Here is a 22097-nt window from a genome sequence, read left to right as displayed (position 1 = left end):
TTTGGGTAACAGAGTCCCTACCGGGATTCCTAACACCATGGGAGTTGCTTCATTCTGGATGTTGTTTGTTTCCACCTGAAGTTCTTTTTGGGACTTCCCCGGAGCCATCTGTGATTCAGAATATCCTTTAATCACAGAGCATCTGTCTGGAGCACCTTGTGCTCTTGATGAACCTGGACTTGATTCTCTCTTTAGCTCATCAGGAGGACAGTGATGGGAAGTGCTTTGCAGTTGGGCCAAACCAAGACTTACTCATTTTCTGCTCTCAGCTCCCACCTCATTCCATTGGGTGGTGAAAAGCCCTCTAGGAAATCAGCAGACTGAATAGGGTCTCATTTCACATCCAGACCTCCGGCCACATGGTCTGCCTGCCAATGGGAAGAAGAATGGGGCCACTATATGATGTTAGGGGACCGAAGGGAGGCATGTTAGCTTCTCAGATCCTGGATGTTTTTCTAAGGACACAGTCTCATGACTCCATAAAATGCTCCTAAATTCGCATATCATATTTTGTTGCAATCTAGTTTGAGAACAAAAATGAGGATCTGGCAGCGGATGTTTATGGTTTTCCATAGAGGCCTTCAGACAAAATTTGTATTGCATTTTGCTTGAGTTATGGTGGGACAGGGTTGTAAACTCATACTATTATTTTGGATGAAATACAAGCTTTGGCCATAATAAAGAAGAGAGAAGGCACAGTTTTAAATTTCTTATAAATCAATTTTTGAGAGATAGAAAATATCGATATAAATGATAATGGAAAAAACTAATCCACAATGGAAACAGATCATATTAAAATTTGCATTTATTTTAATTTCCTTTTCCCTATCTGTAAATAATCCAGAATTTAAACCTTGCCTTAGGCTTACCATAGATTTTATGGGAAGGTAAAATTGGAGTCTCTTTCAAAATCTGGTCAGCTGTGTACCCACCCATATCTACTGAAGGATATTGTCAGGCTGTGGAAGACAGATTTCCCTCATTGCCAGCTGATTTATGGGCAAATTCACTAAGAATTTAACTTCCCAGTTTGGAGTGGGGAAATAAACCAATCAAAAAATAATTTAAATTTCATCGGGGATGGTCTTTCTGCATTGCTTGTCGTTGTCAAAATACAAATTGCCCCTTGGTGGCGGCAACAGCTAAAACTTTCCTTTGGTTGAAGCTCATTCTTCAGAGTCATCTCTTCCTTCTCCATCTTTGATCCAAATTCCACCCAATCTATGGGATGCATTCTGGAGGAAATCCAGGTCTGGGCAAATGCATCATATACATATTTATGTATGTCTATATGTTGTGTGCATACAATATTTACTACTTAAAATATATTTTAAACAGATTTGGGATCATGTAAAACAAGATTTGATGACTGCTTTTTCACTGAAGTCTGACACTGTTTCCACTGTTTCCCCATCTATTTCCCAAGATGTAAGCATTTTCTCACAACACTACATATTTGTTGAGACTGTAGTTTTTGTGATCTCTTAACATCTCATGTAGAGTCAGACTTTCATCATTTATATGATCACTGCCCTCATGATGAGTTGTTAGGTTGTTTCCTGTGTGTTGCGGCTATAAATCATACTTGTGATGACGCTTGCACATGAATCTCCTTCTTGATCTCTTATTTCCTTCATGTGAATTCCTAGGTAGAGAATTACTGGGATGGTCATTTTGAAGGGTCTGAGTGTTCACTTATTTTTTGGAGCCATGCCACGAAGTTTGTGGGATTTTAGTTCCCCAACTAGGGATTAAACTTGCGCACCTTGCATTGGAAGCATGGAGTCTTAGCCACTGGACCAGCAGTGAAGTCCTATTCATTTTTATAATTGCTTTGTGTAGGTTAGCCATGCTTTTCTCCAAAATCTGACCACTTTTTGGGGCAGAAACCACATCCGTCTTGCCCCTGTGACTTTCATATAAGTGAGTGAGTAGTAAATATATTTAGATAGGTAATTGGAGAAATGAATAAAAAAATAACTCTTCTCCTCTAGTAATTAATCTGACCCAGAACTGGCCATATTGATGACACTTGAGAACTTACTTTCTTCTTCTTTTATCCCCCCACAACTTTATTGAGATATCATTGATCTATACAAAGTATATTTAAGGTGTACAATTTGATGTTTTGATATATGTAAACATTGTGAAGTGATCACCATAATCAAACTAATTAACATGTCTATTACCTCTACCTGATTATCATTCTTAGTGTGTGTGTGTATTGAAAAGATTTAAACTAAGATCCATTCTCTTAGCAAATTACAATGGGCAATACACAGTTGTTAACTGTATCCCATTGCTGTGCATTGGCTCTCTAGAAGGCATTCATCTTGTTTAACTGAAACTTTGTACCCTTTAATGCCCCATCCTGCCTCATGCCTCTCTCTCCCCAGCCTCTGGCAACCACCATCCTACTCTCTGCTTCCACAAATCAGACTATTTTAGATTCTGCATGTAAGTGAGTTGGTGCAGAGAACTTGCCTTCTGAACACCTTCTTGGTGAAAGGATGCGTCAGCTCTGAAATGATTGTGTCTGCTTCACAATCTCCTAATTACAATTTTGTCATTCTCTTGGAAAGGAGAGCTCACCAAGGACAGCCCTGAAAAGGCCCAAAATTATTTCAGTCAACAGAAAGCTGTATTTTGTAGAATTTGTAACGGCTGCAGAAAAAAATGTTACCAGGAGTTGGAGTCAGTGGAGTGTTTATTTGCTTTTTATCCTCTGATGATGCTGCATTTTAAACACTGCTGCCTGCTTTATTTCTTCTTGCTCTGGTTGGAAGCTGGGCTCCAGGGGCAGAGGTTTGTTTCAGGGCAAGGAAGAATCCCTGTCTGTTTGTGGCTTGATTTGCTGACCCTGGTTCCTGGTGGGCTGTCTTCACTTTGAAAAATCTTCTTGGGTCTTTGCTTTCTGTGTTTCAACATTTGAAAGAAACACACACACACATATACATATATGCATGCACATGTATATATGTTTATGTATATTTATATGTATTTTAATTAACAAGGTAACATGGTTATTGTGATAAATTTTAAGAAAGGAGAAACATTAGTGATAAAATTCAAAAATCCTTTTTGGATTCTATAGATACCATACATAAACATATGTACAACCACTATGGAGAACAGTGTGGAGATTCCTTAAAAAACTGGAAATAGAACTGCCATATGACCCAGCAATCGCACTCCTGGGCATACACACCGAGGAAACCAGAATTGAAAGAGACACATGTACTCCAGTGTTCATCGCAGCACTGTTTATAATAGCCAGGACATGGAAGCAACCTAGATGTCCATCTGCAGACGAATGGATAAGAAAGCTGTGGTACATATACACAATGGAGTATTACTCATCCATTAAAAAGAATGTATTTGAATCAGTTCTAATGAGGTGGATGAAACTGGAGCCTATTATACAGAGTGAAGTAAGCCAGAAAGAAAAACACCAATACAGTAGACTAACGCATATATATGGAATTTAGAAAGATGGTAACAATAACCCTGTATACGAGACAGCAAAAGAGACACAGATGTATAGAACAGTCTTTTGGACTCTGTGGGAGAGGGCGAGGGTGGGATGATTTTGGAGAATGGCATTTAAACATGTATATTATCATATGTGAAACGAATCGCCAATCCAGGTTCGATGCATGATACAGGATGCTCGGGGCTGGTGCACTGGGATGACCCAGAGGGATAATATGGGGAGGGAGATGGGAGGGGGGATTCAAGATGGGGAACACATGTACACCTGGGGCAGATTCATGTCAATGTATGGCAAAACCAGTACAATATTGTAAAATAATTAGCCTCCAATTAAAATAAATAAATTTTTAAAAAAAGAGAGAAAAAAAATATGTACCTAAAAAATTACCCAAATGGAATCCTAAAAAGTTATCCAAATAGGATTATATGAGTTACGATTATAGCTGTTTATGTTTAATGACATATTGTGACATTTTTTGCAAATATACTGATACAGTTGTGCTTCATTTTTCTTTTTTTTTAATATAACTTTATTATTATTATATTTTTGGCTACATATGGGACCAGGGATCAAACCTGTGCCCCTGCATTGGAAGCATGGAATCTTAACCCCTGGACCACCAGGGAAGTCCCACTGGGCATCATTTTTCTTACAGCTGCCTGTTCAGTTCAGTTCAGTTCAGTCACTCAGTCGTGTCCGACTCTTTGCGACCCCATGAATCACAGCACGCCAGGCCTCCCTGTCCATCACCAACTCCCGGAGTTCACTCAAACTCATGTCCACAGAGTTGGTGATGCCATCCAGCCATCTCATTCTCTGTCGTCCCCGTCTTCTCCCACCCTCAATCCCTCCTAGCATCAGAGTCTTTTCCAATGAGTCAACTTGTTGCATGAGGTGGCCAAAGTATTGCAGTTTCAGCTTTAGCATCAGTCCTTCCAATGAACACCCAGGATCGATCTCCTTTAGCATGGACTGGTTGGATCTCCTTGCAGTCCAAGGGACTCTCAAGAGTCTTCTCCAGCACCACAGTTCAAAAGCATCAATTCTTCGGCGATCAGCTTTCTTCACAGTCCAACTCTCACATCCATACATGACCATGGGAAAAACCATAGCCTTGACTAGATGGACCTTGGTTGGCAAAGTAACGTCTCTGCTTTTTAATATGCTATCTAGGTTGGTCATAACTTTCCTTCCAAGGAGTAAGCGTCTTTTAATTTCCTGGCTGCAATCAGCATCTGCAGTGATTTTGGAGCCCCCAAAAAATAAAGTCTGACACTGTTTCCCCATCTATTTCCCATGAAGTGATGGGACCAGATGCCATGATCTTCGTTTTCTGAATGTTGAGCTTCAAGCCAACCTTTTCACTCTCCTCTTTCACTTTCATCAAGAGGCTTTGTAGTTCCTCTTCACTTTCTGCCATAAGGGTGGTGTCATACGCATATCTGAGGTTATTGATATTTCTCCCGGCAATCTTGATTCCAGCCTGTTATCCCACTGTAAAAGTGTATAGTTTATCCAGTTCCTCTTACTAAATCGTTGGAATGGTTTAAACGGATAAATAATAATAATGGTAGCTGGTAAAGGTTGAGCATGTTTGTGAGTCAGCACTGTTCTAAGCTCTTCCTATTTATTAACTCATTAATCCTTATTATAGTTTATATTTATATTCTACTTTATATGAAGACATTTGAGGCACAGAGAGGTTAAGTAATTTGCCCAAAGTTGCTCAGTGAAGAAGTGACAAAGTTGGGATTTAGATCCAGCCTGCTCACCCTAGTGCATGTGTTCTTTTTTTTTTTTTTTTTAATATTTATTTATTTGGCTGTGCTGGGTCTTAGTTGCTGCACACCATATCTTCAGTCTTCATCATAGCATGTCGGATCCTTACTTGCTGCATGTGAACTCTTAGTTGCAGCACATGGGATCTTGTTCCCTGCCCAGGAATTGAACCTGGGCCCCCTGCATTGGGAACACGAAGTAACCACTGGACCACCAAGGAAGTCCCTCATATATTAACACATTCTTTAGTTTGTCTGCAATTCAAAAGGATGCTGTAGGGGGCATCCTTGTAGATAAACAGATCTTAATGCATTCTCACTCGTGTTTCAGAAGGAGAGATTTCTAGAAGTAGGAATGCTGAACCATAGCTTCACCCTCATTTCAAAAAGAATTAGGAGATGTCTCAATGTCCCTGCACACATCCCATCTAGGAGTGACAGGAAGAAGTGTAAATATCAAATAAAATCATCAAAACCTCATATACAACAGTCCAATACCTGGTTGTGTGGTGGGCTGGGTAGGTGTGCATGGGTAGGTGTGCACCATACTCTCTGTGGGGTGATTACAACAGAGTCAGCCATGATCCTCTGAGTTTGGAGATCTGCAAGAAAAAGAGGGTGTGATGTTTTCCCTCTGGGGGTGTAATTCAGACACAGGGCGATTGGGTCAGTCATACCTGGGGGTTCCTTCCCACTCTGCCTTGGCTATTTTGGAAGATCCTTTGAACACACTTTATGTGATGCAAGGAGTTCCACAGTTATGAGACCCAGGGGACGGATGGGCGTGGCCCGTGGGCAGTGTGCTGGGGGTGGGTAGGTGGAGCTTGCACTGCGTTAATTAAATCTGGACTCTGTTCTCAATCTTCCTTTCTTTCCTTTCTTGTGCAGTGATGGAGAGCCGAGCCATCGTGGACAGCCTGCAGAGGTTCTCCTCGCTCCCCGCTTACCTTCCCACGAGCTTCCACATCTCTAACGCAGAGGAGTCCTTCTTCCTTAAAGAGGCCAACCAGGACATCACGCGGAACTCCAGTCTGCAGACCCGCGTGGAGTCCTTCTTTATCTACCGAGCCAGGAGACCCCCAGTCGTCAATGCCAGCTATGGTCCATTTTCAGTGGAGAAGACGGTTCCCCGGGAGCTCATGCTGACTTCTACCCCCTTTGGCCATGTGGGCCAGTTTCCCTTTAACTGGAAGGTGAAAGCCCACATCCTCGATAGCTCCATTTACTCCAACAGACCAAAAGTGCAGACCTTGTTTTATATCACAGGGATGGGCTGGGCTGATGATGACCCTGCGGAACAACTGCCCTGTGTCAAGATGTTTGCTTTCCCCGAGGCCAGGGAAGTGGCGGCCAGCTGTCGGCTGCAAGGGACCCCGGGGCTGTGTGTGGCCGAACTGGAGCTGCTGCCCGAGTGGTTCAGCTCCGGGCTGGACCTGGAGCCTGAGGAGGAGATCCCGGCCCTGCTCGGCGGCACGGCCATGGAGCTCTTCTTCGCGCTCTACCCGGCTGATCCGGCCGGTCAGTGTCCCCTGGAGGAGGACGGCAAGTGGGAGAATAACATCCACTCAGGCCAGGACAGCCCCCCGCCGGCACCCCCAGCCCGGGAGAGGATCGGGAGTGTCGTGGTCTACCCGACCCAAGACGATCTGCGGTGGTCCCTGCTGAACCTGGATGAGAACGTCGTCCTCTCTGTGCCGCTGAACCTCATCCGGGAAGGGGACACAGCCACCTTTTTGGTCTCCCTGACTAGTGGCTCTGTGGCAGACCACTTCACTCTTAGGTAAGAGGCTCTGCAGGGTTGGATGGGCTGGAAATCCACTCTTGATCATCAGTGAACTGTTTTTCTATCAAGTGGTTGTTGATTTTAAGTTTCCTCCACCACAGTGAGGAAACTTACAAACATGAGATCAATGCAAGCCAGCAGACTAGGCAGCCTCAAGCAGAGTATTTGGGGATGGCCTCTGGGCATCTCTGCTTTCTAAGCTCTCCCTAAGTAATTCTGTTGTGAGGCCAGGATTAAAATATCTGCTTGGAAAGCAGTGATTCAGGCTGTGAGGTCCAAGTGTGTCCCTTTCAGGCTCTCACCTGATATTCTGAACCTCTCACTGCCCTCTTGATGTGCCAGGTAGAATCCCAGAATGAATGCCCAGAAGTGGACACCTTGTAAATGAATTTTTAAGTCCATAAAGGAGTTTTCTGAGACAATGTCTCCTACCTCTCAGTTTTTTTTTTTTAAATTATTTATTTGGCTGTGCTGGGTCTTAGTTGGGACATGCAAACCCTTAGTTGCAGCATGTGGAATCTAGTTCCCTGACCAGGGATCGAACCTGGGCCTCCTGAATTGGGAGCATGGAGTCTTAGTCATTGGACCACTGGGGAAGTCCCATCCTTCCTCTTAGTTTTTAATCAGTAAAGAATCCTTTGTCAAAGCAAAGCAGCTGTCTCTATCTGTATGATGAAGACTTGGATTTAGGATTGCAGAAAGTGGGGAACTTCTCTGTGCTAAAGGTGCAAATCTGTCTTTAGCTTATTTTGCTCACAAAGGTCTCTGGGTAGCAGTAGAATGTATGGCTCTGCTACGCACCGGCTGTGTGCCCTGGGGCAAGTCACCCAACCTCTCTGGGCTTCAACTTCCTCATGGGTGGGATGGGAATGACGGGATCTATTTCCTGGGGTGGTTGTGAGGATTACACAAGTTAATAAAGTTCTTAGAATAGTTCCAGGTGCGTGGAGAGTCTTCATTGAATGTTAGGCTCTTGCTGTTTCCTCATCCCCAGATGCTGAGCTGGTAGACATCTAAACTCCTATGCAGGTGGGGCTTTGTTTTGCTGGATGCAGGTGAGGAAAAATAAGAACTAATCATGAGTCCAGTGTGGTCCTTCTGATTCTGGCAGAGGGTGATGTCCCAGATCACACCTGTCTGGAGGTTTCCTTGTTCAGAACCCACCAAGAGGATCCCAATACTCTGGTAGATCCCAAATGGGTTTAGTAGCCTGGGGAAGGAAATGGCAACCCACTCCAGTGTTCTTGCCTGGAGAATCCCAGGGATGGGGGAGCCTGGTGGGCTGCCGTCTAGGGGGTCGCACAGAGTCGGACACGACTGAAGCGACTTAGCAGCAGCAGCAGCCTGCAGGAAGAAGGGTTCTTATTTGAAGCCCCTTGAGTTAGTCTTAGTGGTAAAATTGATTCAGAACTGGGTGTGGACCCAGCCCTGTGCTAGTCACTTTAGTGACTCTTGCTCAGCAGAGATTCTTTCAATACCAGGCAGTGCCAGCTGCTCACTATAGACCAAGAATGGCATAGGGATGGCATCTGCTCTCCTGCCACTCACTCTCCCAAGGCAGACATGATCAATCAACTGCAGCACCTAGTACTCCCTTTGCCATGGCAGACATTACTAATATACTGCCACATTGAGCCCAGGACTCCAGGCAGCCCCTACCAATTCATGTGAGGGAGAGGGTATGACATTTCAGACTCAGCTTATTTGCCATCTCGGGTATAGAGAGAATGTTATTGAGTGAGAATTTCAAGGAAAGGGAGAGCAGATGCCCTGGTAGTTGGGAAAGTCCTGGAACCTGGTTGAGAAAGGCATTTTAGGCCAGCAGAATGGCGCACACAGTACTAGATAGCTTTCACTGAGAACCAGACCACATTTCAAGTGGTTTACATTCCTTCACTCACTGAATTTGACAACAAACAACTCAAGTAGGCAAGTATCATCCCCATTTTTCTGAGGCACAGAGAGGTTAAGTAACTTGCCCAAGCTCACACAGCTAGGGAGTGGTAGGTGTGAACCCACTGGTGGTCAAGCTCTAGAGCCTGTGCCCTTCACCCCCACAGTCAACTGCCTTTCGAAGATAGGAGGGGGCAGCTACGCACCTCTCAGACTGTGCATGGCTCAGTCATGCCAGAGCTGAGGGTCAGTTTAGGGAGAGAGAAGCTGCTGAGACTGGAAGAAGATCCAGAATGTAGAGCCTCCTGAAGTGGCATCTTGATGCTAAGTAGAAACCCCTCAAGTTTTTTGCTGCTCACAGAAGTTAATTTTAGAGCTGAAATGAACTCTAATGTACGGACTTTGCCCTGAAAGGTCAAATCATGAACTGTCAGACTTCAGAAAATATTAATACTATCCAGGGGCCTTTAGTTGTGGGACCTTGAGACTGTCCTAAAGGAGAAGCACTTAGTTTGCAAACTGATAGTCATAGCAAGTCTAACCCAGAGATGTGTGCTCTTTTGTTTTTTTTTAAATCTCATGTGGCATTCCTTAAAATATTTAAAAGAGTTGACAACCTTTGACAATAGGGAGATCTCACATATCATTTTCTCGGAAGGTTTTGAAGATTTGGTAACTGGCTACAGTTGGCTGTAGCTAAGGAGTGGCTTCCCGCTTTAGATGGATCGTGCGTTGCCTGGCTCACTCCAGTCCCCACCATGCCCGGCCCATTGCACTCACTTATCTGGTTCTTGTGAGCATTTTGCAACTCCTGATATAGTATTGGAAAAAGGGGAAAGCAGTGCTTAAAAGAGGGGCTAAGTTCTAACCTCTGAAGGCAGACACCACCGACTCATTCACTGTGGGTGTCAGGGAGACAGAAGTGGTCAGTGAGTGCCTCATAGGAAATGAAAGATCAGGGACTTCCCTGGTGGTCTGATGGCTAAGACTCTGTGCTCCCAGTGCAGGGGGCACAGGTTCCACCCCTGGTCAGGGAATTAGATCCCGCATGCCGCAACTGAGGCTCGCTCATGCTGAAACTAAGACCTGGCACAGCCACCTAAATAAATGTTTTAATAAAGGAAGTGAAACATTTTTCCATCATCACTGGTATTATTTAGTGAGTTAGTTGCTTCATGTAAAACAATTAGAAGTGCCTGGCATTCTGTAGATATTCAGTAAGTGTTAATAGATACAATTATTTATATACTATAATTGATGCTATTATGTTTAATTGATATGATTAATTGATGCTTTTAAATAATTATGTGTACTGTGCCAGGCTCAAGTTGTGTCTCTCATATGATCACAGGCAGCATACAAAGTATTCGTGCCCATCTTTGAATGTGGAAACTGAGACTAAGAGAGGTTAGGCGTTACCTATCTGAAGCCGTGCAGTGGGGAAGTGATGGGGTTGGCGTGTGGGTCTGCATGCAGGAGTTGAAAACACTCTTTTGGATGGTTCTACTTGTCCAGGTGGAGACTGAGCTTTACCTTTCAGATCTTTCTGGGTCACCATCTAGAGTTTTTTGTCTTCATGCTTTCCTAGATATGACTATTGTTTCTTTTTGTTTGTTTGCTTACAGAAGCTTTATTCACATGTAAATTATATTTAAAACTTAATTTTAAAAACCAGTATATCAATATCAATTGCATTCCTACAAGGATAAAATTCTAATTTCTTTTTTGAAGTACAGTTAATTTACAATGTTTTGTTAGTTTCAGGTGTACAGAAAAATGATTCAGTTATACATACACAGCTAAATACATACATGGGGCTTCCCAGGTGGCACCAGTGGTAAAGAATCTGCCTACCAATTCATGAATCTTAAGAGTTGTGAGTTCAATCCCTGCATCTGGAAGATCCCCTGGAGAAGGGAATGGCAACCTGCTCCAGTATTCTTGCCTGGAGAATCCCATGGACAGAGGAGCCTGGCGGGCTATAGTCCATGGGGTTGCAAAGCATCAGACAGGACTAAAGCGACTTAGCACACGTACATGTACGTACATACACATACACTGCATAGCAGTGGCTTCTCTTGTTGCAGAAGACAGGCTCTAGGCCTGGGAGCTCTGTAGCTGTGGCTTGCAGGCTCTAGAGTGTGGGCTCAGTGGTTTTTGACACAGAGGCTTAGTTGTTCTGAAGCATATGGAATCCTCCCAGACCAGGGATTGAACCCTCATGACCTGCATTGGTAGGTGGATTTTCTTCCACTGTGCCACCGGGGAAGTCCGAATATTATTTCTTATGCTGAACTTTATGGCCAGAGAAGAGTGAAAGTGAAAGTCACTCAGTAGTGTCAGACTCTTTGTGACTGTATAGTCCATGGAATTCTCCAGGCCAGAATACTGGATTGGGTAGCCGTTCCCTTCTCCAGGGGATCTTCCCAACCAGGGATTGAACTCAGGTCTCCCGCATTGCAGGCAGATTCTTTACCAGCTGAGCCTCCAGGGAAGCCCCAGAGAAGAATGCACTAAAATTGTGGAAATAAATGAAGATCACCTAGATGAGAACAGAGGTTATTTATTCAGAGCTTGCTTTGGCAAGGGAGTCAGTCACCATCACTGACATTTGGCAGAGACCCAAGGGCAGACAAGGAAGTGGGAAAGTTCTGCTCCGATTGTCAGTATGGGGAAGCTGGAGGGGGCTCCCAAGCAGTGAGCATCTTATGTGACTGGCCTGGGAAGCATATTTGGCTTTTTCTCGCTGAACTTGAATTGGGAGCAGAGGCTGTCAAAAGGGAAGCTGGCAGTCGTGGACCAACTTCAGACCTTTCTGGGCTGACTGTTGCTGAGGTTGTGGTTTGTCATTTTGGCTTGGTTGCTGCAAGGTTGTGGGTCAGACTTTTCTTGTCATAGATGGTCTGGCTATTATCTTCTTGTATATTCAGGCTCTTAAAAATAAAACACTGTTTTCAGGTCATAGGGGATATGTTATTTCCCAACATAACTGATTGTCTGTTTTAATCATGTCTTTTATGAATGAAATGTGACATATTTCATTCTGGCTCAGATGAAACCCCAGATCAAAGTGTGAATGTGCACGAGATTCCCTGAGATAATTTCAGAAGTGAAGACATATGGACCAGGGGCAGGTGTGTGCAATTTTCATGTGTTACATTGATGTTTCTGACTGCATATTGTATTGGGGCCAGTCTGAGCAAAAGTTGGATTGGTTGTTCTCTAACACAGACTCTGTTAAATGCTAATATCTAAAACTAACCATATATTGAAAAGCCTTTTATTTATTTGTTATTTCAAATTTAAAGTTGCAGAGTTTTCTTTCTTTTTTAAAATATTTATTTGGCTGCATTGGGTCTTAGTTGGGGCACACTGGCTCTTCGTTGCAGTGCCGGGGGGAGCTCAGTGGTTGTCGCACATGGGCTTAGTTGCCCCACGGCATGTGGGATCTTAGTACCTTGACCAGGATTCAAACTGGTGTCCCCTGCATTGGAAGGTGGATTCTCAACCACTGGACCACAAGGGAAGTCCCCAAAACCCTTTAGCAAAGGGTTAAAAAGTGCAGTTTGGAGGGTTTGGGGGCTGCTAGGCTGGATCCAGGGTAAGTCTTTCAAACCAAGAAAGGCTGACATATTATGAAAGTTTTCCCACTCCATGTGTAAGGTCTCCAAGGCTGAGAGTGATCCTGAGAAGTTTTATCCCTGATTTATGAAAATAGCTCTTTCTTGGCTTACACAGAGAACCTCCCAGGCTGACCTCTCATCCTGTTAGGCAGTGGTGCCCAGTGGTTAAGACTGTAGATTCCGGGGCCAGACAGCCTAGGTACCAGGTGCCAGCTGGGTGACCTTAGGCAGGTTACTTAACCTCTCTGTGTCACAATTTCCCCATTTGTAAATGGGAGCTGTTTAAGTGGCTATTTATGAATCGTCAGCTTTGCTCAGCCAGATTCTTCCCTTTCATTTGTTGCCACCACATCCTTCTGGTTGCTCACGCCAAATGTCTAATCACCAGATTGACTTTGCCATTCTCTGATACATACCCCTCCATTTGAACTGTCAGCAAATCTTGAGTTTTCTCTAGAAGTGATGAGCTCCCAATCAGTAGAGGCATTCAACAAGTGAGGCTGTCTATGGGGAGGGGCACTTCTGGGCAGGTTGACAGGCTCTTCTGCAATTCTTCTGGGTCATCCACACTTACATGTCTGGTAGGATTTTCCTATATAGTAATCCGGAATTGAACTCCCTCCATGTCAAGCCAGGGTCCTCTCTTGGCCTCCTGACAGGTCTCCCAGCCTCCACCTTTGCCCCCTGCTGTCTTGAGCAAAAGCCGAAGTTCTCATATTGGCCCCTAGACCCGGCATGATCTGACCTCCTCCTGTGGCCCCCTGCACTGCTCTGATTTTTTGGACATACTTTATCATTTATATAAAGGACAGAATATATCATCATTTATGGCTCACCTCTTCCTGCTGGAATGTGAGGTTTCTGAGGGTGGGGAGTGTTGCCTACTTTGTTCTTTGATGTGCACTAAGGACCCGGGGTACTGTCTGCCACAGAATAAGTGCTCAAGAAATATGTTTTGGGTGAATGAATGAGTGAATTTGGAAATGTTGTGAAGCATTGTTCCTGGATGAAGGGTGTGAATTGTCAAGACTGTATGAATTTATGGAATAAATAAGTAGGAATTTCATAAATACTGAATGTTGGGACACTTGGAGATCTACTTCTGGCAGAAGTTTTGTCTTGGCTACAGTGTGAGAATTGATTAATCATTTCTTCTTTTTTTTTAAAAAAAGTTTGTATTTATTTATTTGGCTGTGCTGGGTCTTAGCTGCGGTACCTGGGATCTTTAGTTGTGGCCTGTGGGACTTCCATGGTGGTCAAGAGTGGCCAAGACTCTGTGCTCCCAATGCAGGGGGTCCAGGTTCGATCCCTGGTCAGGGAACTAGATCCCACATGCCACAACTAAAAAATCTTCATGACTCAATTAAGGATTCATCATTTCTAATCAAACTGTAGGCAGTACCAGTGTAGTCTAAACTTTGGTAATTCACACATCCCCTTTAGGATTTTTTTTTTTTTTTGTCATATCAGATGCTGCCATATCCTACCATTGTAAGTTAAGTCATATCCATGTGCCTTCTTTGTGCAATTTTTATTTGCTCTTTTTCTTTAAATGAAATCACTTAAAACTTATATAAACACATTTAAAAGGATACCTTACATCAGCCACCATAAATAGAAATCAGTATTACTTGTTTACATGAAAGAGTATTGTAAAAATAAGTTACAATAATAACAAGAGCAAAGAACACAACACTGCTAAGTGCTAAGTAGGTGTCATCACCTGTGGAAGCAACCTAAGGTCAGATTTCTGCTTGAAAGGAGGTTTAGCAGGTGCTGCAGAGAGGTGATGGCCGCGGAAACTTTCTCCTGTACATCGTCACAGATCCTGGAGCGGGTGGCTGTCTACCTCTGTGACTTCTTGCTGCTTGAGCCCTGTCTGTGCAACATCAGGACCACCTGCAGACCCAGGACCAGACTTTGGGAAAACTGGCTGCTGAAGACTTTCTCATCCATGGGATCAAGGAGACACCAGGAAGCATCACCTCCTGGTCAGCCTCTGTCTGCCCCATGGAGGTCCTTTCTCTCTCCCATGGACATCACTTGCAGTCCACACCACTTCCTCGGGGACTTCTTTTGTACCTGGTATTGCTAATATATATACCAGGTTGAGAATGTCAATACCTCAAAGCTTTCTAGATTCCCTGACTGCAGAGACCATCTTCTTTCATTTCAGCACTGGGCAGAAGGGAGATCAGAAGTGTCGGAGGTAGAAAATGTAGTTGATGACTATGGGGTGGGTGAGCCTGCAGGCTGAAGTCTAGCTGTCATTGATGGAGCAAATATTTTGTGATCACCTATTAGTTATCAACCTTTGGTTTGCTTTTCTTTTATCCTTTTGAAAAAAACCACACATGCTCCCATCTCTCAAGCTCGTATTTTCCAAGGAGGAAGGCAGTAACCAAGCAAATAAACTAAATTATACACAGTTAAAACCCAAGCTATGGGCCACGAAGGAAACAAACAAAATGTAGTATATTCAAATTTCATTTCATTTATTTTAATTTTTTAAAATCTTTTTGTCTTGGGATGATTTTAAACTTATAGGAAATTTTCAGAAAACGCAGATTTTCCCTAACGCAAACATTTTTTACATAGCCACAGTGTGAATATCAGAACCAGGAAATTAGCATGGCTGTAACATTGTTAACTAACCTACAGACATTATGGAAAAGTGCCTGCTGTTCCCATAACATCCTTTTTTGGCTCCAGGATCGTACGTTGCCTAGAGTTGTTATAGCTCCTTAGTCTGATGAATTCTGATCTTTGGTCTGTTTTTTTTTTTTTTGCTTTTTCTCTCTTCCATGACCTTCATGTTTTTGATGAATACTGACCAGTTATTTTTGACAATGTTCCTCAATTTGGATTTTTCTAGTATCTTCTCATGATTAAATTGAGGATGTGTGTATTTGGTAGGAACCTCAATGAAGTGCTTGTCCTTCTCTCTGTTGTATGGGAGGCATGTGATGTTGACATGTCTCATCACCACTGATATTTACCTAGGTTACCTTCTTAAAGTGATGTCTTTTCAGTTCCTCTACTACAAGTATGATTTTCCCTTTTGTAATTAGTAATAATAACATTCCAGTCCATTTTAGTTCACTGATTCCTAGAATGTCGACGTTCACTCTTGTCATCTCCTGTTTGACCACTTCCAATTTGCCTTGTTTCATGGACCTAACATTCCAGGTTCCTATGCTATATTGCTCTTTACAACATTGGACCTTGCTTCTATCACCAGTCACATCCACAAGTGGGTATTGCTTTTGCTTTGGCTCCATCCCGTCTTTCTTTCTGGAGTTATTTCTCCACTGAGCTCCAGTAGCATACTGGGCACCTACCGACCTGGGGAATTCCTCATTCAGTATCCTATCATTTTGCCTTTTGATACTGTTCATGGGGTTCTCAAGGCAAGTGTACTGAAGTCGTTTGCCATTCCCTTCTCCAGTGGACCACATTCTGTCAGACCTCTCCACCATGACCTGTCCGTCTTGGGAAATAGATGGGGAAACGGTGGAAACAGTGTCAGACTTTATTTTTTTGGGCTCCAAAATCACTGCAGATGCTGATTGCAGCCAGGAAATTAAAAGACGCTTACTCCTTGGAAGGAAAGTTATGACCAACCTAGATAGCATATTAAAAAAGCAGAGACATTACTTTGCCAACCAAGGTCCATCTAGTCAAGGCTATGGTTTTTCCCGTGGTCATGTATGGATGTGAGAGTTGGACTGTGAAGAAAGCTGATCGCTGAAGAATTGATGCTTTTGAACTGTGGTGCTGGAGAAGACTCTTGAGAGTCCCTTGGACTTCAAGGAGATCCAACCAGTCCATTCTAAAGGAGATCAACCCTGGGTGTTCATTGGAAGGACTGATGCTAAAATTGAAACTGCAATACTTTGGCCACCTCATGTGAAGAGTTGACTCACTGGAAAAGACTCTGATGCTAGGAGGGATTGGGGGCAGGAGGACAAGGGGACGACAGAGAACAAGATGGCTGGATGGCATCACCGACTCGATGGACATGAGTTTGAGTGAACTCCGGGAGTTGGTGATGGACAGGGAGGCCTGGCGTGCTGTGATTTATGGGGTGGCAAAGAGTCGGACACGACTGAGCGACTGAGCTGAACTAAACTGAACTGAACTGAATAATAACATCTGGGAAGATAATTTGTGACTATCAACATCTTTCATGTACTTTTTGCCCATCTGTTGATGATTCCTGCCTCAGTTCAGTTCAGTTCAGTCGCTCAGTCGTGTCCAACTCTTCGCGACCCCATGAATCACAGCACACCAGGCCTCCCTGTCCATCACCAACTCCTGGAGTCTACCCAAACCCATGTCCATCGAGTCAGTGATGCCATCCAACTGTCTCATCTTCTATCATCCCCTTCTCCTGCCTTCAATCTTTCCCATCATCACGGTCTTTTCAAATGAGTCAGCTCTTCGCAGTAATTTTTAAATAAATGAATCAGATGTGAATATTCCAGGAGAATCTTGGCTCTTCTTGATCACCGCTTATTTGTATATTAAGAAGTGAGCCTGAAAAAAAAAAAAAAAAAAGAAGTGAGCCTGAAGTAATTAGTCATTATAGAAGCCACTACACCTTTTCTACTGAAATGAAAGAAGATGCTCTATGTACTTAGGGGGTCCAGAAGGTTTTGAGATGACTGCTATTCACGCTTCCCACTGCTAGGGGCCCAATTTCAATCCCTGGCTGGGGAACTAAGATATCATTAGATGCATGGCATGGCCAAAAAAGAAAGAAAAAGAAAAGTAAAAAAAATTAATCTCAGTGCTCAATTTCACACTTAAAGCAATAGCAACCTGGGAGAATTTCCCTGGTAGTCCAGTGGTTAAGACTCCACTTTCCACTGCAGGGAATGTGGATTCAATCCCTGATCAGGGAATTAAAATCCCACATGCCTCACAGCCAAAAAACCAAAACATAAAGCAGAAGCAATATTATAACAAAAATTCAATAAAGACTAAAAAAGGTTCACATTAAAAATTGTAAACCTTAAAAAAAGCCCAGTAGCAACCTGTTTGGTGAAATTACCTCAGGTGGTGGCCCAAATTCAGGCTTTATTCATTTCTTCCCCCAAAGGAAACTCAGATTTCCCTTGAGGAAACTGCATAGACACAGATGCTCTGAATCCGGCAAGTCAAAGTGCAGATCAAGCCTAGATTTCAGCAGAACTTAGAAAGAAGGTAGGCAATTATTTCCCAAATAAACCATAACCTGCCCAGAAAGTTTAACTAGTTCCAAAAGTCATCGGCTGAATTCAGTGAGTATATTTCCACTGGTGCTCAGCCCCATCTCTACCTTGCTTTCCATCCCAAGTTCACTGGAGTCTGGGAGCTCCCATGGAGGCTGGTAGGGAGCAAGTATAAATGTCACAGGCTTGAGGAGTCTAGCTACAGAGGGGAATTTTTTTTTTTAATTGAAAGAAATATTCTTTAAATTCTATTCAGTTCAGTTCAGTTACTCAGTTGTGTCCGACTCTTTGCGACCCCATGAACCGCAGCATGCCAGGCCTCCCTGTCCGTCACCAACTCCCAGAGTTTACCCAAACTCATGTCCATCGAGTCGGTGATACCATCCAACCATCTCATCCTCTGTCGTCCCCTTCTCCTCCTGCCCTCGATCTTTCCCAGCATCTTTTCAAATGAGTCAGCTCTTCGCATCAGGTGGCCAAAGTATTGGAGTTTCAGCTTCAGCATCATTCCTTCCAATGAACACCAGGACTGAGCTCCTTTAGGATGGACTGGTTGGATCTCCGTGCAGTCCAAGGGACTCTCAAGAGTCTTCTCCAACATCACAGTTCAAAAGCATCAATTCTTCAGCACTCAGCTTTCTTTATAGTCCAACTCTCACATCCATACATGACTACTGGAAAAACCATAGCCTTGACTGGACGGACCTTTGTTGACAAAGTAATGTCTCTGCTTTTTAATATGCTGTCTAGGTTGGTCATAACTTTCCTTCCAAGAAGTAAGTGTCTTTTAATTTCATGGCTGCAATCACCATCTGCAGTGATTTTGGAGCCCAAAAAAGTGAAGTCAGCCACTGTTTCCCCATCTATTTGCCATGAAGTGATGGGACTGGATGCTATGATCTTAGTTTTCTGAATATTGGGCTTACAATTTTTAAAAGTTTCACACATGGGATTTCATGTAATAACCCTTTTCCCCTATAAATTGCCCCCCCAACCCCTCTCCCCACTGGTAAACTTGAGTTTGTTCTCTGTATCTGTGAGTCTGCAGCCTTTTTTGTTGTAATATTCATTCGTTTGTTGTATGTTTTAGATTCCACATAGAAGTGATATCATACAGTATGTGTCTTTCTGTTTTTGACTCAATTCACTTAGCATAATGCCCTGTGAGTCCATTCATGTTGCTGCAAATGGCAAAGCTTCGTTCTTTTTAATGGCTGAGTAGTATTCCGCTATGTATCTGTGCCACGTCTTCTTTATCCAGTCATCTGTGGATGGACACTTAGCTTGCTCCCATTCTTTGGCAATCATAAATAATGCTGTTATGAACACTGGGGTTCATGTGTCTTGTCAAATTAGTGTTTTTGTTTTTTTCAGGTATGTATCCAGGAGTGGAATTGTTGGGTCACATTTTTAGTTTTTTGAGAAACCTCCATACTGTTTTCATGGTGGCTGCATCAGTTTACATTTCCAACAACAGTGTGTGAAGGTTCAAAGGGGATTTTTTAAAAAACTTATTTTTTTCTGCTCACCACCAAAAACTTAGCTTCCATCCATTGTTAAACAGATGATCCTCTCTACCTATGTCCCCCTCCCTGCCCTCTTCCCCTCTGGTAACCACTACTCTGTTCTCTGTATCTATGTTTTCAGTCATGTGGAGTATAAAAAACAAACAATAAATGAACAAAGCAAACAAAACAAAAACCAACAAAAGGAGACTTTGCCCTGTGTGGATTGCTTTATCTTAAGTTTGGAGAAACTGGAGTGTACCTAGATTAAGGTAGTGGCCAAAAGGTTGATGTACACTTAGCTTGTGCCAAGCTACACACACCTTGTTAGGAGGTTGAGGTGGTTATTTTCAAAGCTGTCTTATAGACTAGGAAACCCAGACTGCCCTCTCCTCTCTGGAACGTACTCCTGCCTGTGGGCATAAGGAGGGTGGAAAGTGCCAGCAATATCAGCCACTGCTCCCCTGTGCCAGGTATTTGTGGTGGGGCTGCTTGTCTGCAGGTGGCTGGCGTATGACCTTGGCACCCAGCCTCAAGACCTTTGTTCTTCCTGCTCAGGGTTGCCCTGTTTCTGGGACTTGTCTTACCGATCAAAATACTCACAGGGTATAGCTCCATCACATCCAGGAATGTATTGTGCATATCATTACCAGTCTGACAGCTGAAACTTCATTGGTTAATAGTTTCTGTATGTGTGTGCATGCATATGTGTCTCCATCATCTGGTCTGGTCTGCCCAATGGCAGGCATTGGGCAGAATCTGGACAACAAAAGAGGGATGGGGCAAGATATCTAGTCCCCTTCTTTGCCCTCTGGCTAGACTGTGGTTTGCTTACACCCCTTCATCTGTTGCTATAGCAACTGTTGGCAGTTCATCTCCTGTAATTCAGGTTTTATAAAGTAATCACTCTCTGCTTTCATCCCTTTAGACTAGGGATGATAATGGTAGATACACAGATCCACCTTGTTCCAAACATACTTACAGAATTTCTGACAATTGAGTATCAGTTTTCAAATTTAAATTCATTAAAGTAAAATAAATTTAAGAATTCAGTCTGAACTGAACAAGGGTCCCCCCTGTTGCCTGCGTTGTGGTACTTCACCATCCCTAGGCGTCCCCCTCTGTCCTGCCCACATGTCTGTGAACAGTCCCCTCCTGGGACCTGCTCGGCCTCTGCTGGGCACAGTGGAGAGTCAGCTGCTGGGGTCATGATGAAGGAAGATCTCTGGATGCTACTTAACTACCTTTGAAGGTTTGCCTGATGTGCTACCCTCAGTGGAAGTGAGAATCTGGTTGCCATGTTCTGAGGGTCAGTCTCCTCTTCAGGCATTTAACCCTGTGAAGGAGAGCTAGGAATTTTCATGCCTGATAGTGTTGATGGGGCCTGAGCCAAATGGGGTTGGCCATCACCCTGGGGCTGTCCCATTTTTTATGTTTCTGATTCTGAGTATCAATACCTGTGTGTGTTAGACATTGTGCTAAGTGCTTCCCATCCATCCATCTTATTTTTTCTTCCTTTCCTCACTGAGGACCACCGCCACTTGTCGCGTGAAGAAGCTGAAGCTCAGGAAGTTACATGACTTCCTCAAGGGACAGGAAGCCATGAAGTCAGGACTTGAACCCAGGTCATTCCGTTCTGAGAATCTGAGCCCCTTGCCGCTATGCTCAGAGAGACCACATCTTGAGATGACATGGCAGAAATATCTATCAGAGGAGAATGGATAAATAATGGATAAATAAATAGCTAAATATTTATATAGAGAAATACTCTGCAAGTATGGAAATGAATTCATGCTATAATTGTTGAATAAATCTCTAAAATCTAAGGCTAAGCGGAAAAATTTTGCCAGCTCGGACTTAGAGTGGGATACAGTTTTAGAAACATGCAATGCGTTTCTGTTTGTTGTATATAAAGACATTCACATGTAGTCTGTGAGTAAAATATGTGTGTGTGTGTGCGTTAGTGACTCAGTCGTGTCCTACTCTTTGTGGCTCCATGAACTGTAGCCTGCCGGGCTCCTCTGTCCATGGGATTCTCCTGGCAAGAATACTGGAGTGGGTTGCCATTTCCTCCTCCAGAGGTGCATAAAATAAGCATGAGCGTAATAAGCACCAGCATCAGGAGAGGTGGGTTGAAGGCAGGCAGGGAACTTTGGCTGTATTTGTTTTATTTGTTAATCTGGTTGGTGGGAGTTACGGGTGTTTTGTGTTCATTTTTTCTTTGTGGGCTTTCCTGGTGGCTCAGATGGTAAATAATCTGTCTGCAATGCAGGAGACTTGGGTTCGATCCATGAGTTGGGAAAATCCCCTGGAGAAGAGAATGGCAACCCACTCCAGTATTCTTGCCTGGAGAATCCCATGGACAGAGGAGCCTGGCAGGCTACAGTTCACAGGGTCACAAAGAGTCGGACACGACTGAAGGACTAACACTAACTTATTATTCTTCGTACTCTTTTAGGTGTTGGAAATACTCCATAGTTATGCTTTTGCTAATATTTTATATAAAAATTCAGACATATAACGAAGTTGAAGGAAATTTATAGTAAGAATCCACATGCCAACCACTTAGATTCTGCCATTATTATTTTACTGATTTTGCTTTATCAGGTATTGGTCCATCTGTCAATCCCTCTGTCCATCCATGAATCCATCTTATTTTTGATGTATTGAAAAGCAAACTGCAGATATTTATTCACATCCCTCTAAATAGTTCAGTGTGTGCATCATTGGCTAGAATTCCATATTCATGTGATTTTGACTGGGATTGCATTGCCTCTATAGGTTGATTTATGGAGAACTGCCCTCT

The 22097-nt window shown here is 43.4% G+C and overlaps 1 protein-coding gene across 1 annotated transcript in view; it reads left to right on the top strand.

Moving 5' to 3' along the window:
• Window positions 1-6161: 6161 nt before the first annotated feature.
• The window catches only part of TMEM132B (transmembrane protein 132B), a 234353-nt gene continuing 218417 nt past the window's right edge, over window positions 6162-22097 (top strand). The window contains exon 1 of the mRNA XM_055405463.2: window positions 6162-7051. Coding sequence (XP_055261438.2) covers window positions 6162-7051 — 890 coding nt within the window. The remainder of the gene's footprint in view (window positions 7052-22097) is intronic.

Source organism: Moschus berezovskii, chromosome 19 (genome assembly GCF_049115385.1).
Source record: "Moschus berezovskii isolate FMDL1 chromosome 19, NW_MosBer_1.0, whole genome shotgun sequence".
Lineage (NCBI taxonomy): Eukaryota > Metazoa > Chordata > Mammalia > Artiodactyla > Moschidae > Moschus > Moschus berezovskii.
Note: the sequence above shows the minus strand (reverse complement) of the source record. Positions and strands in the feature narration are given on the sequence as shown.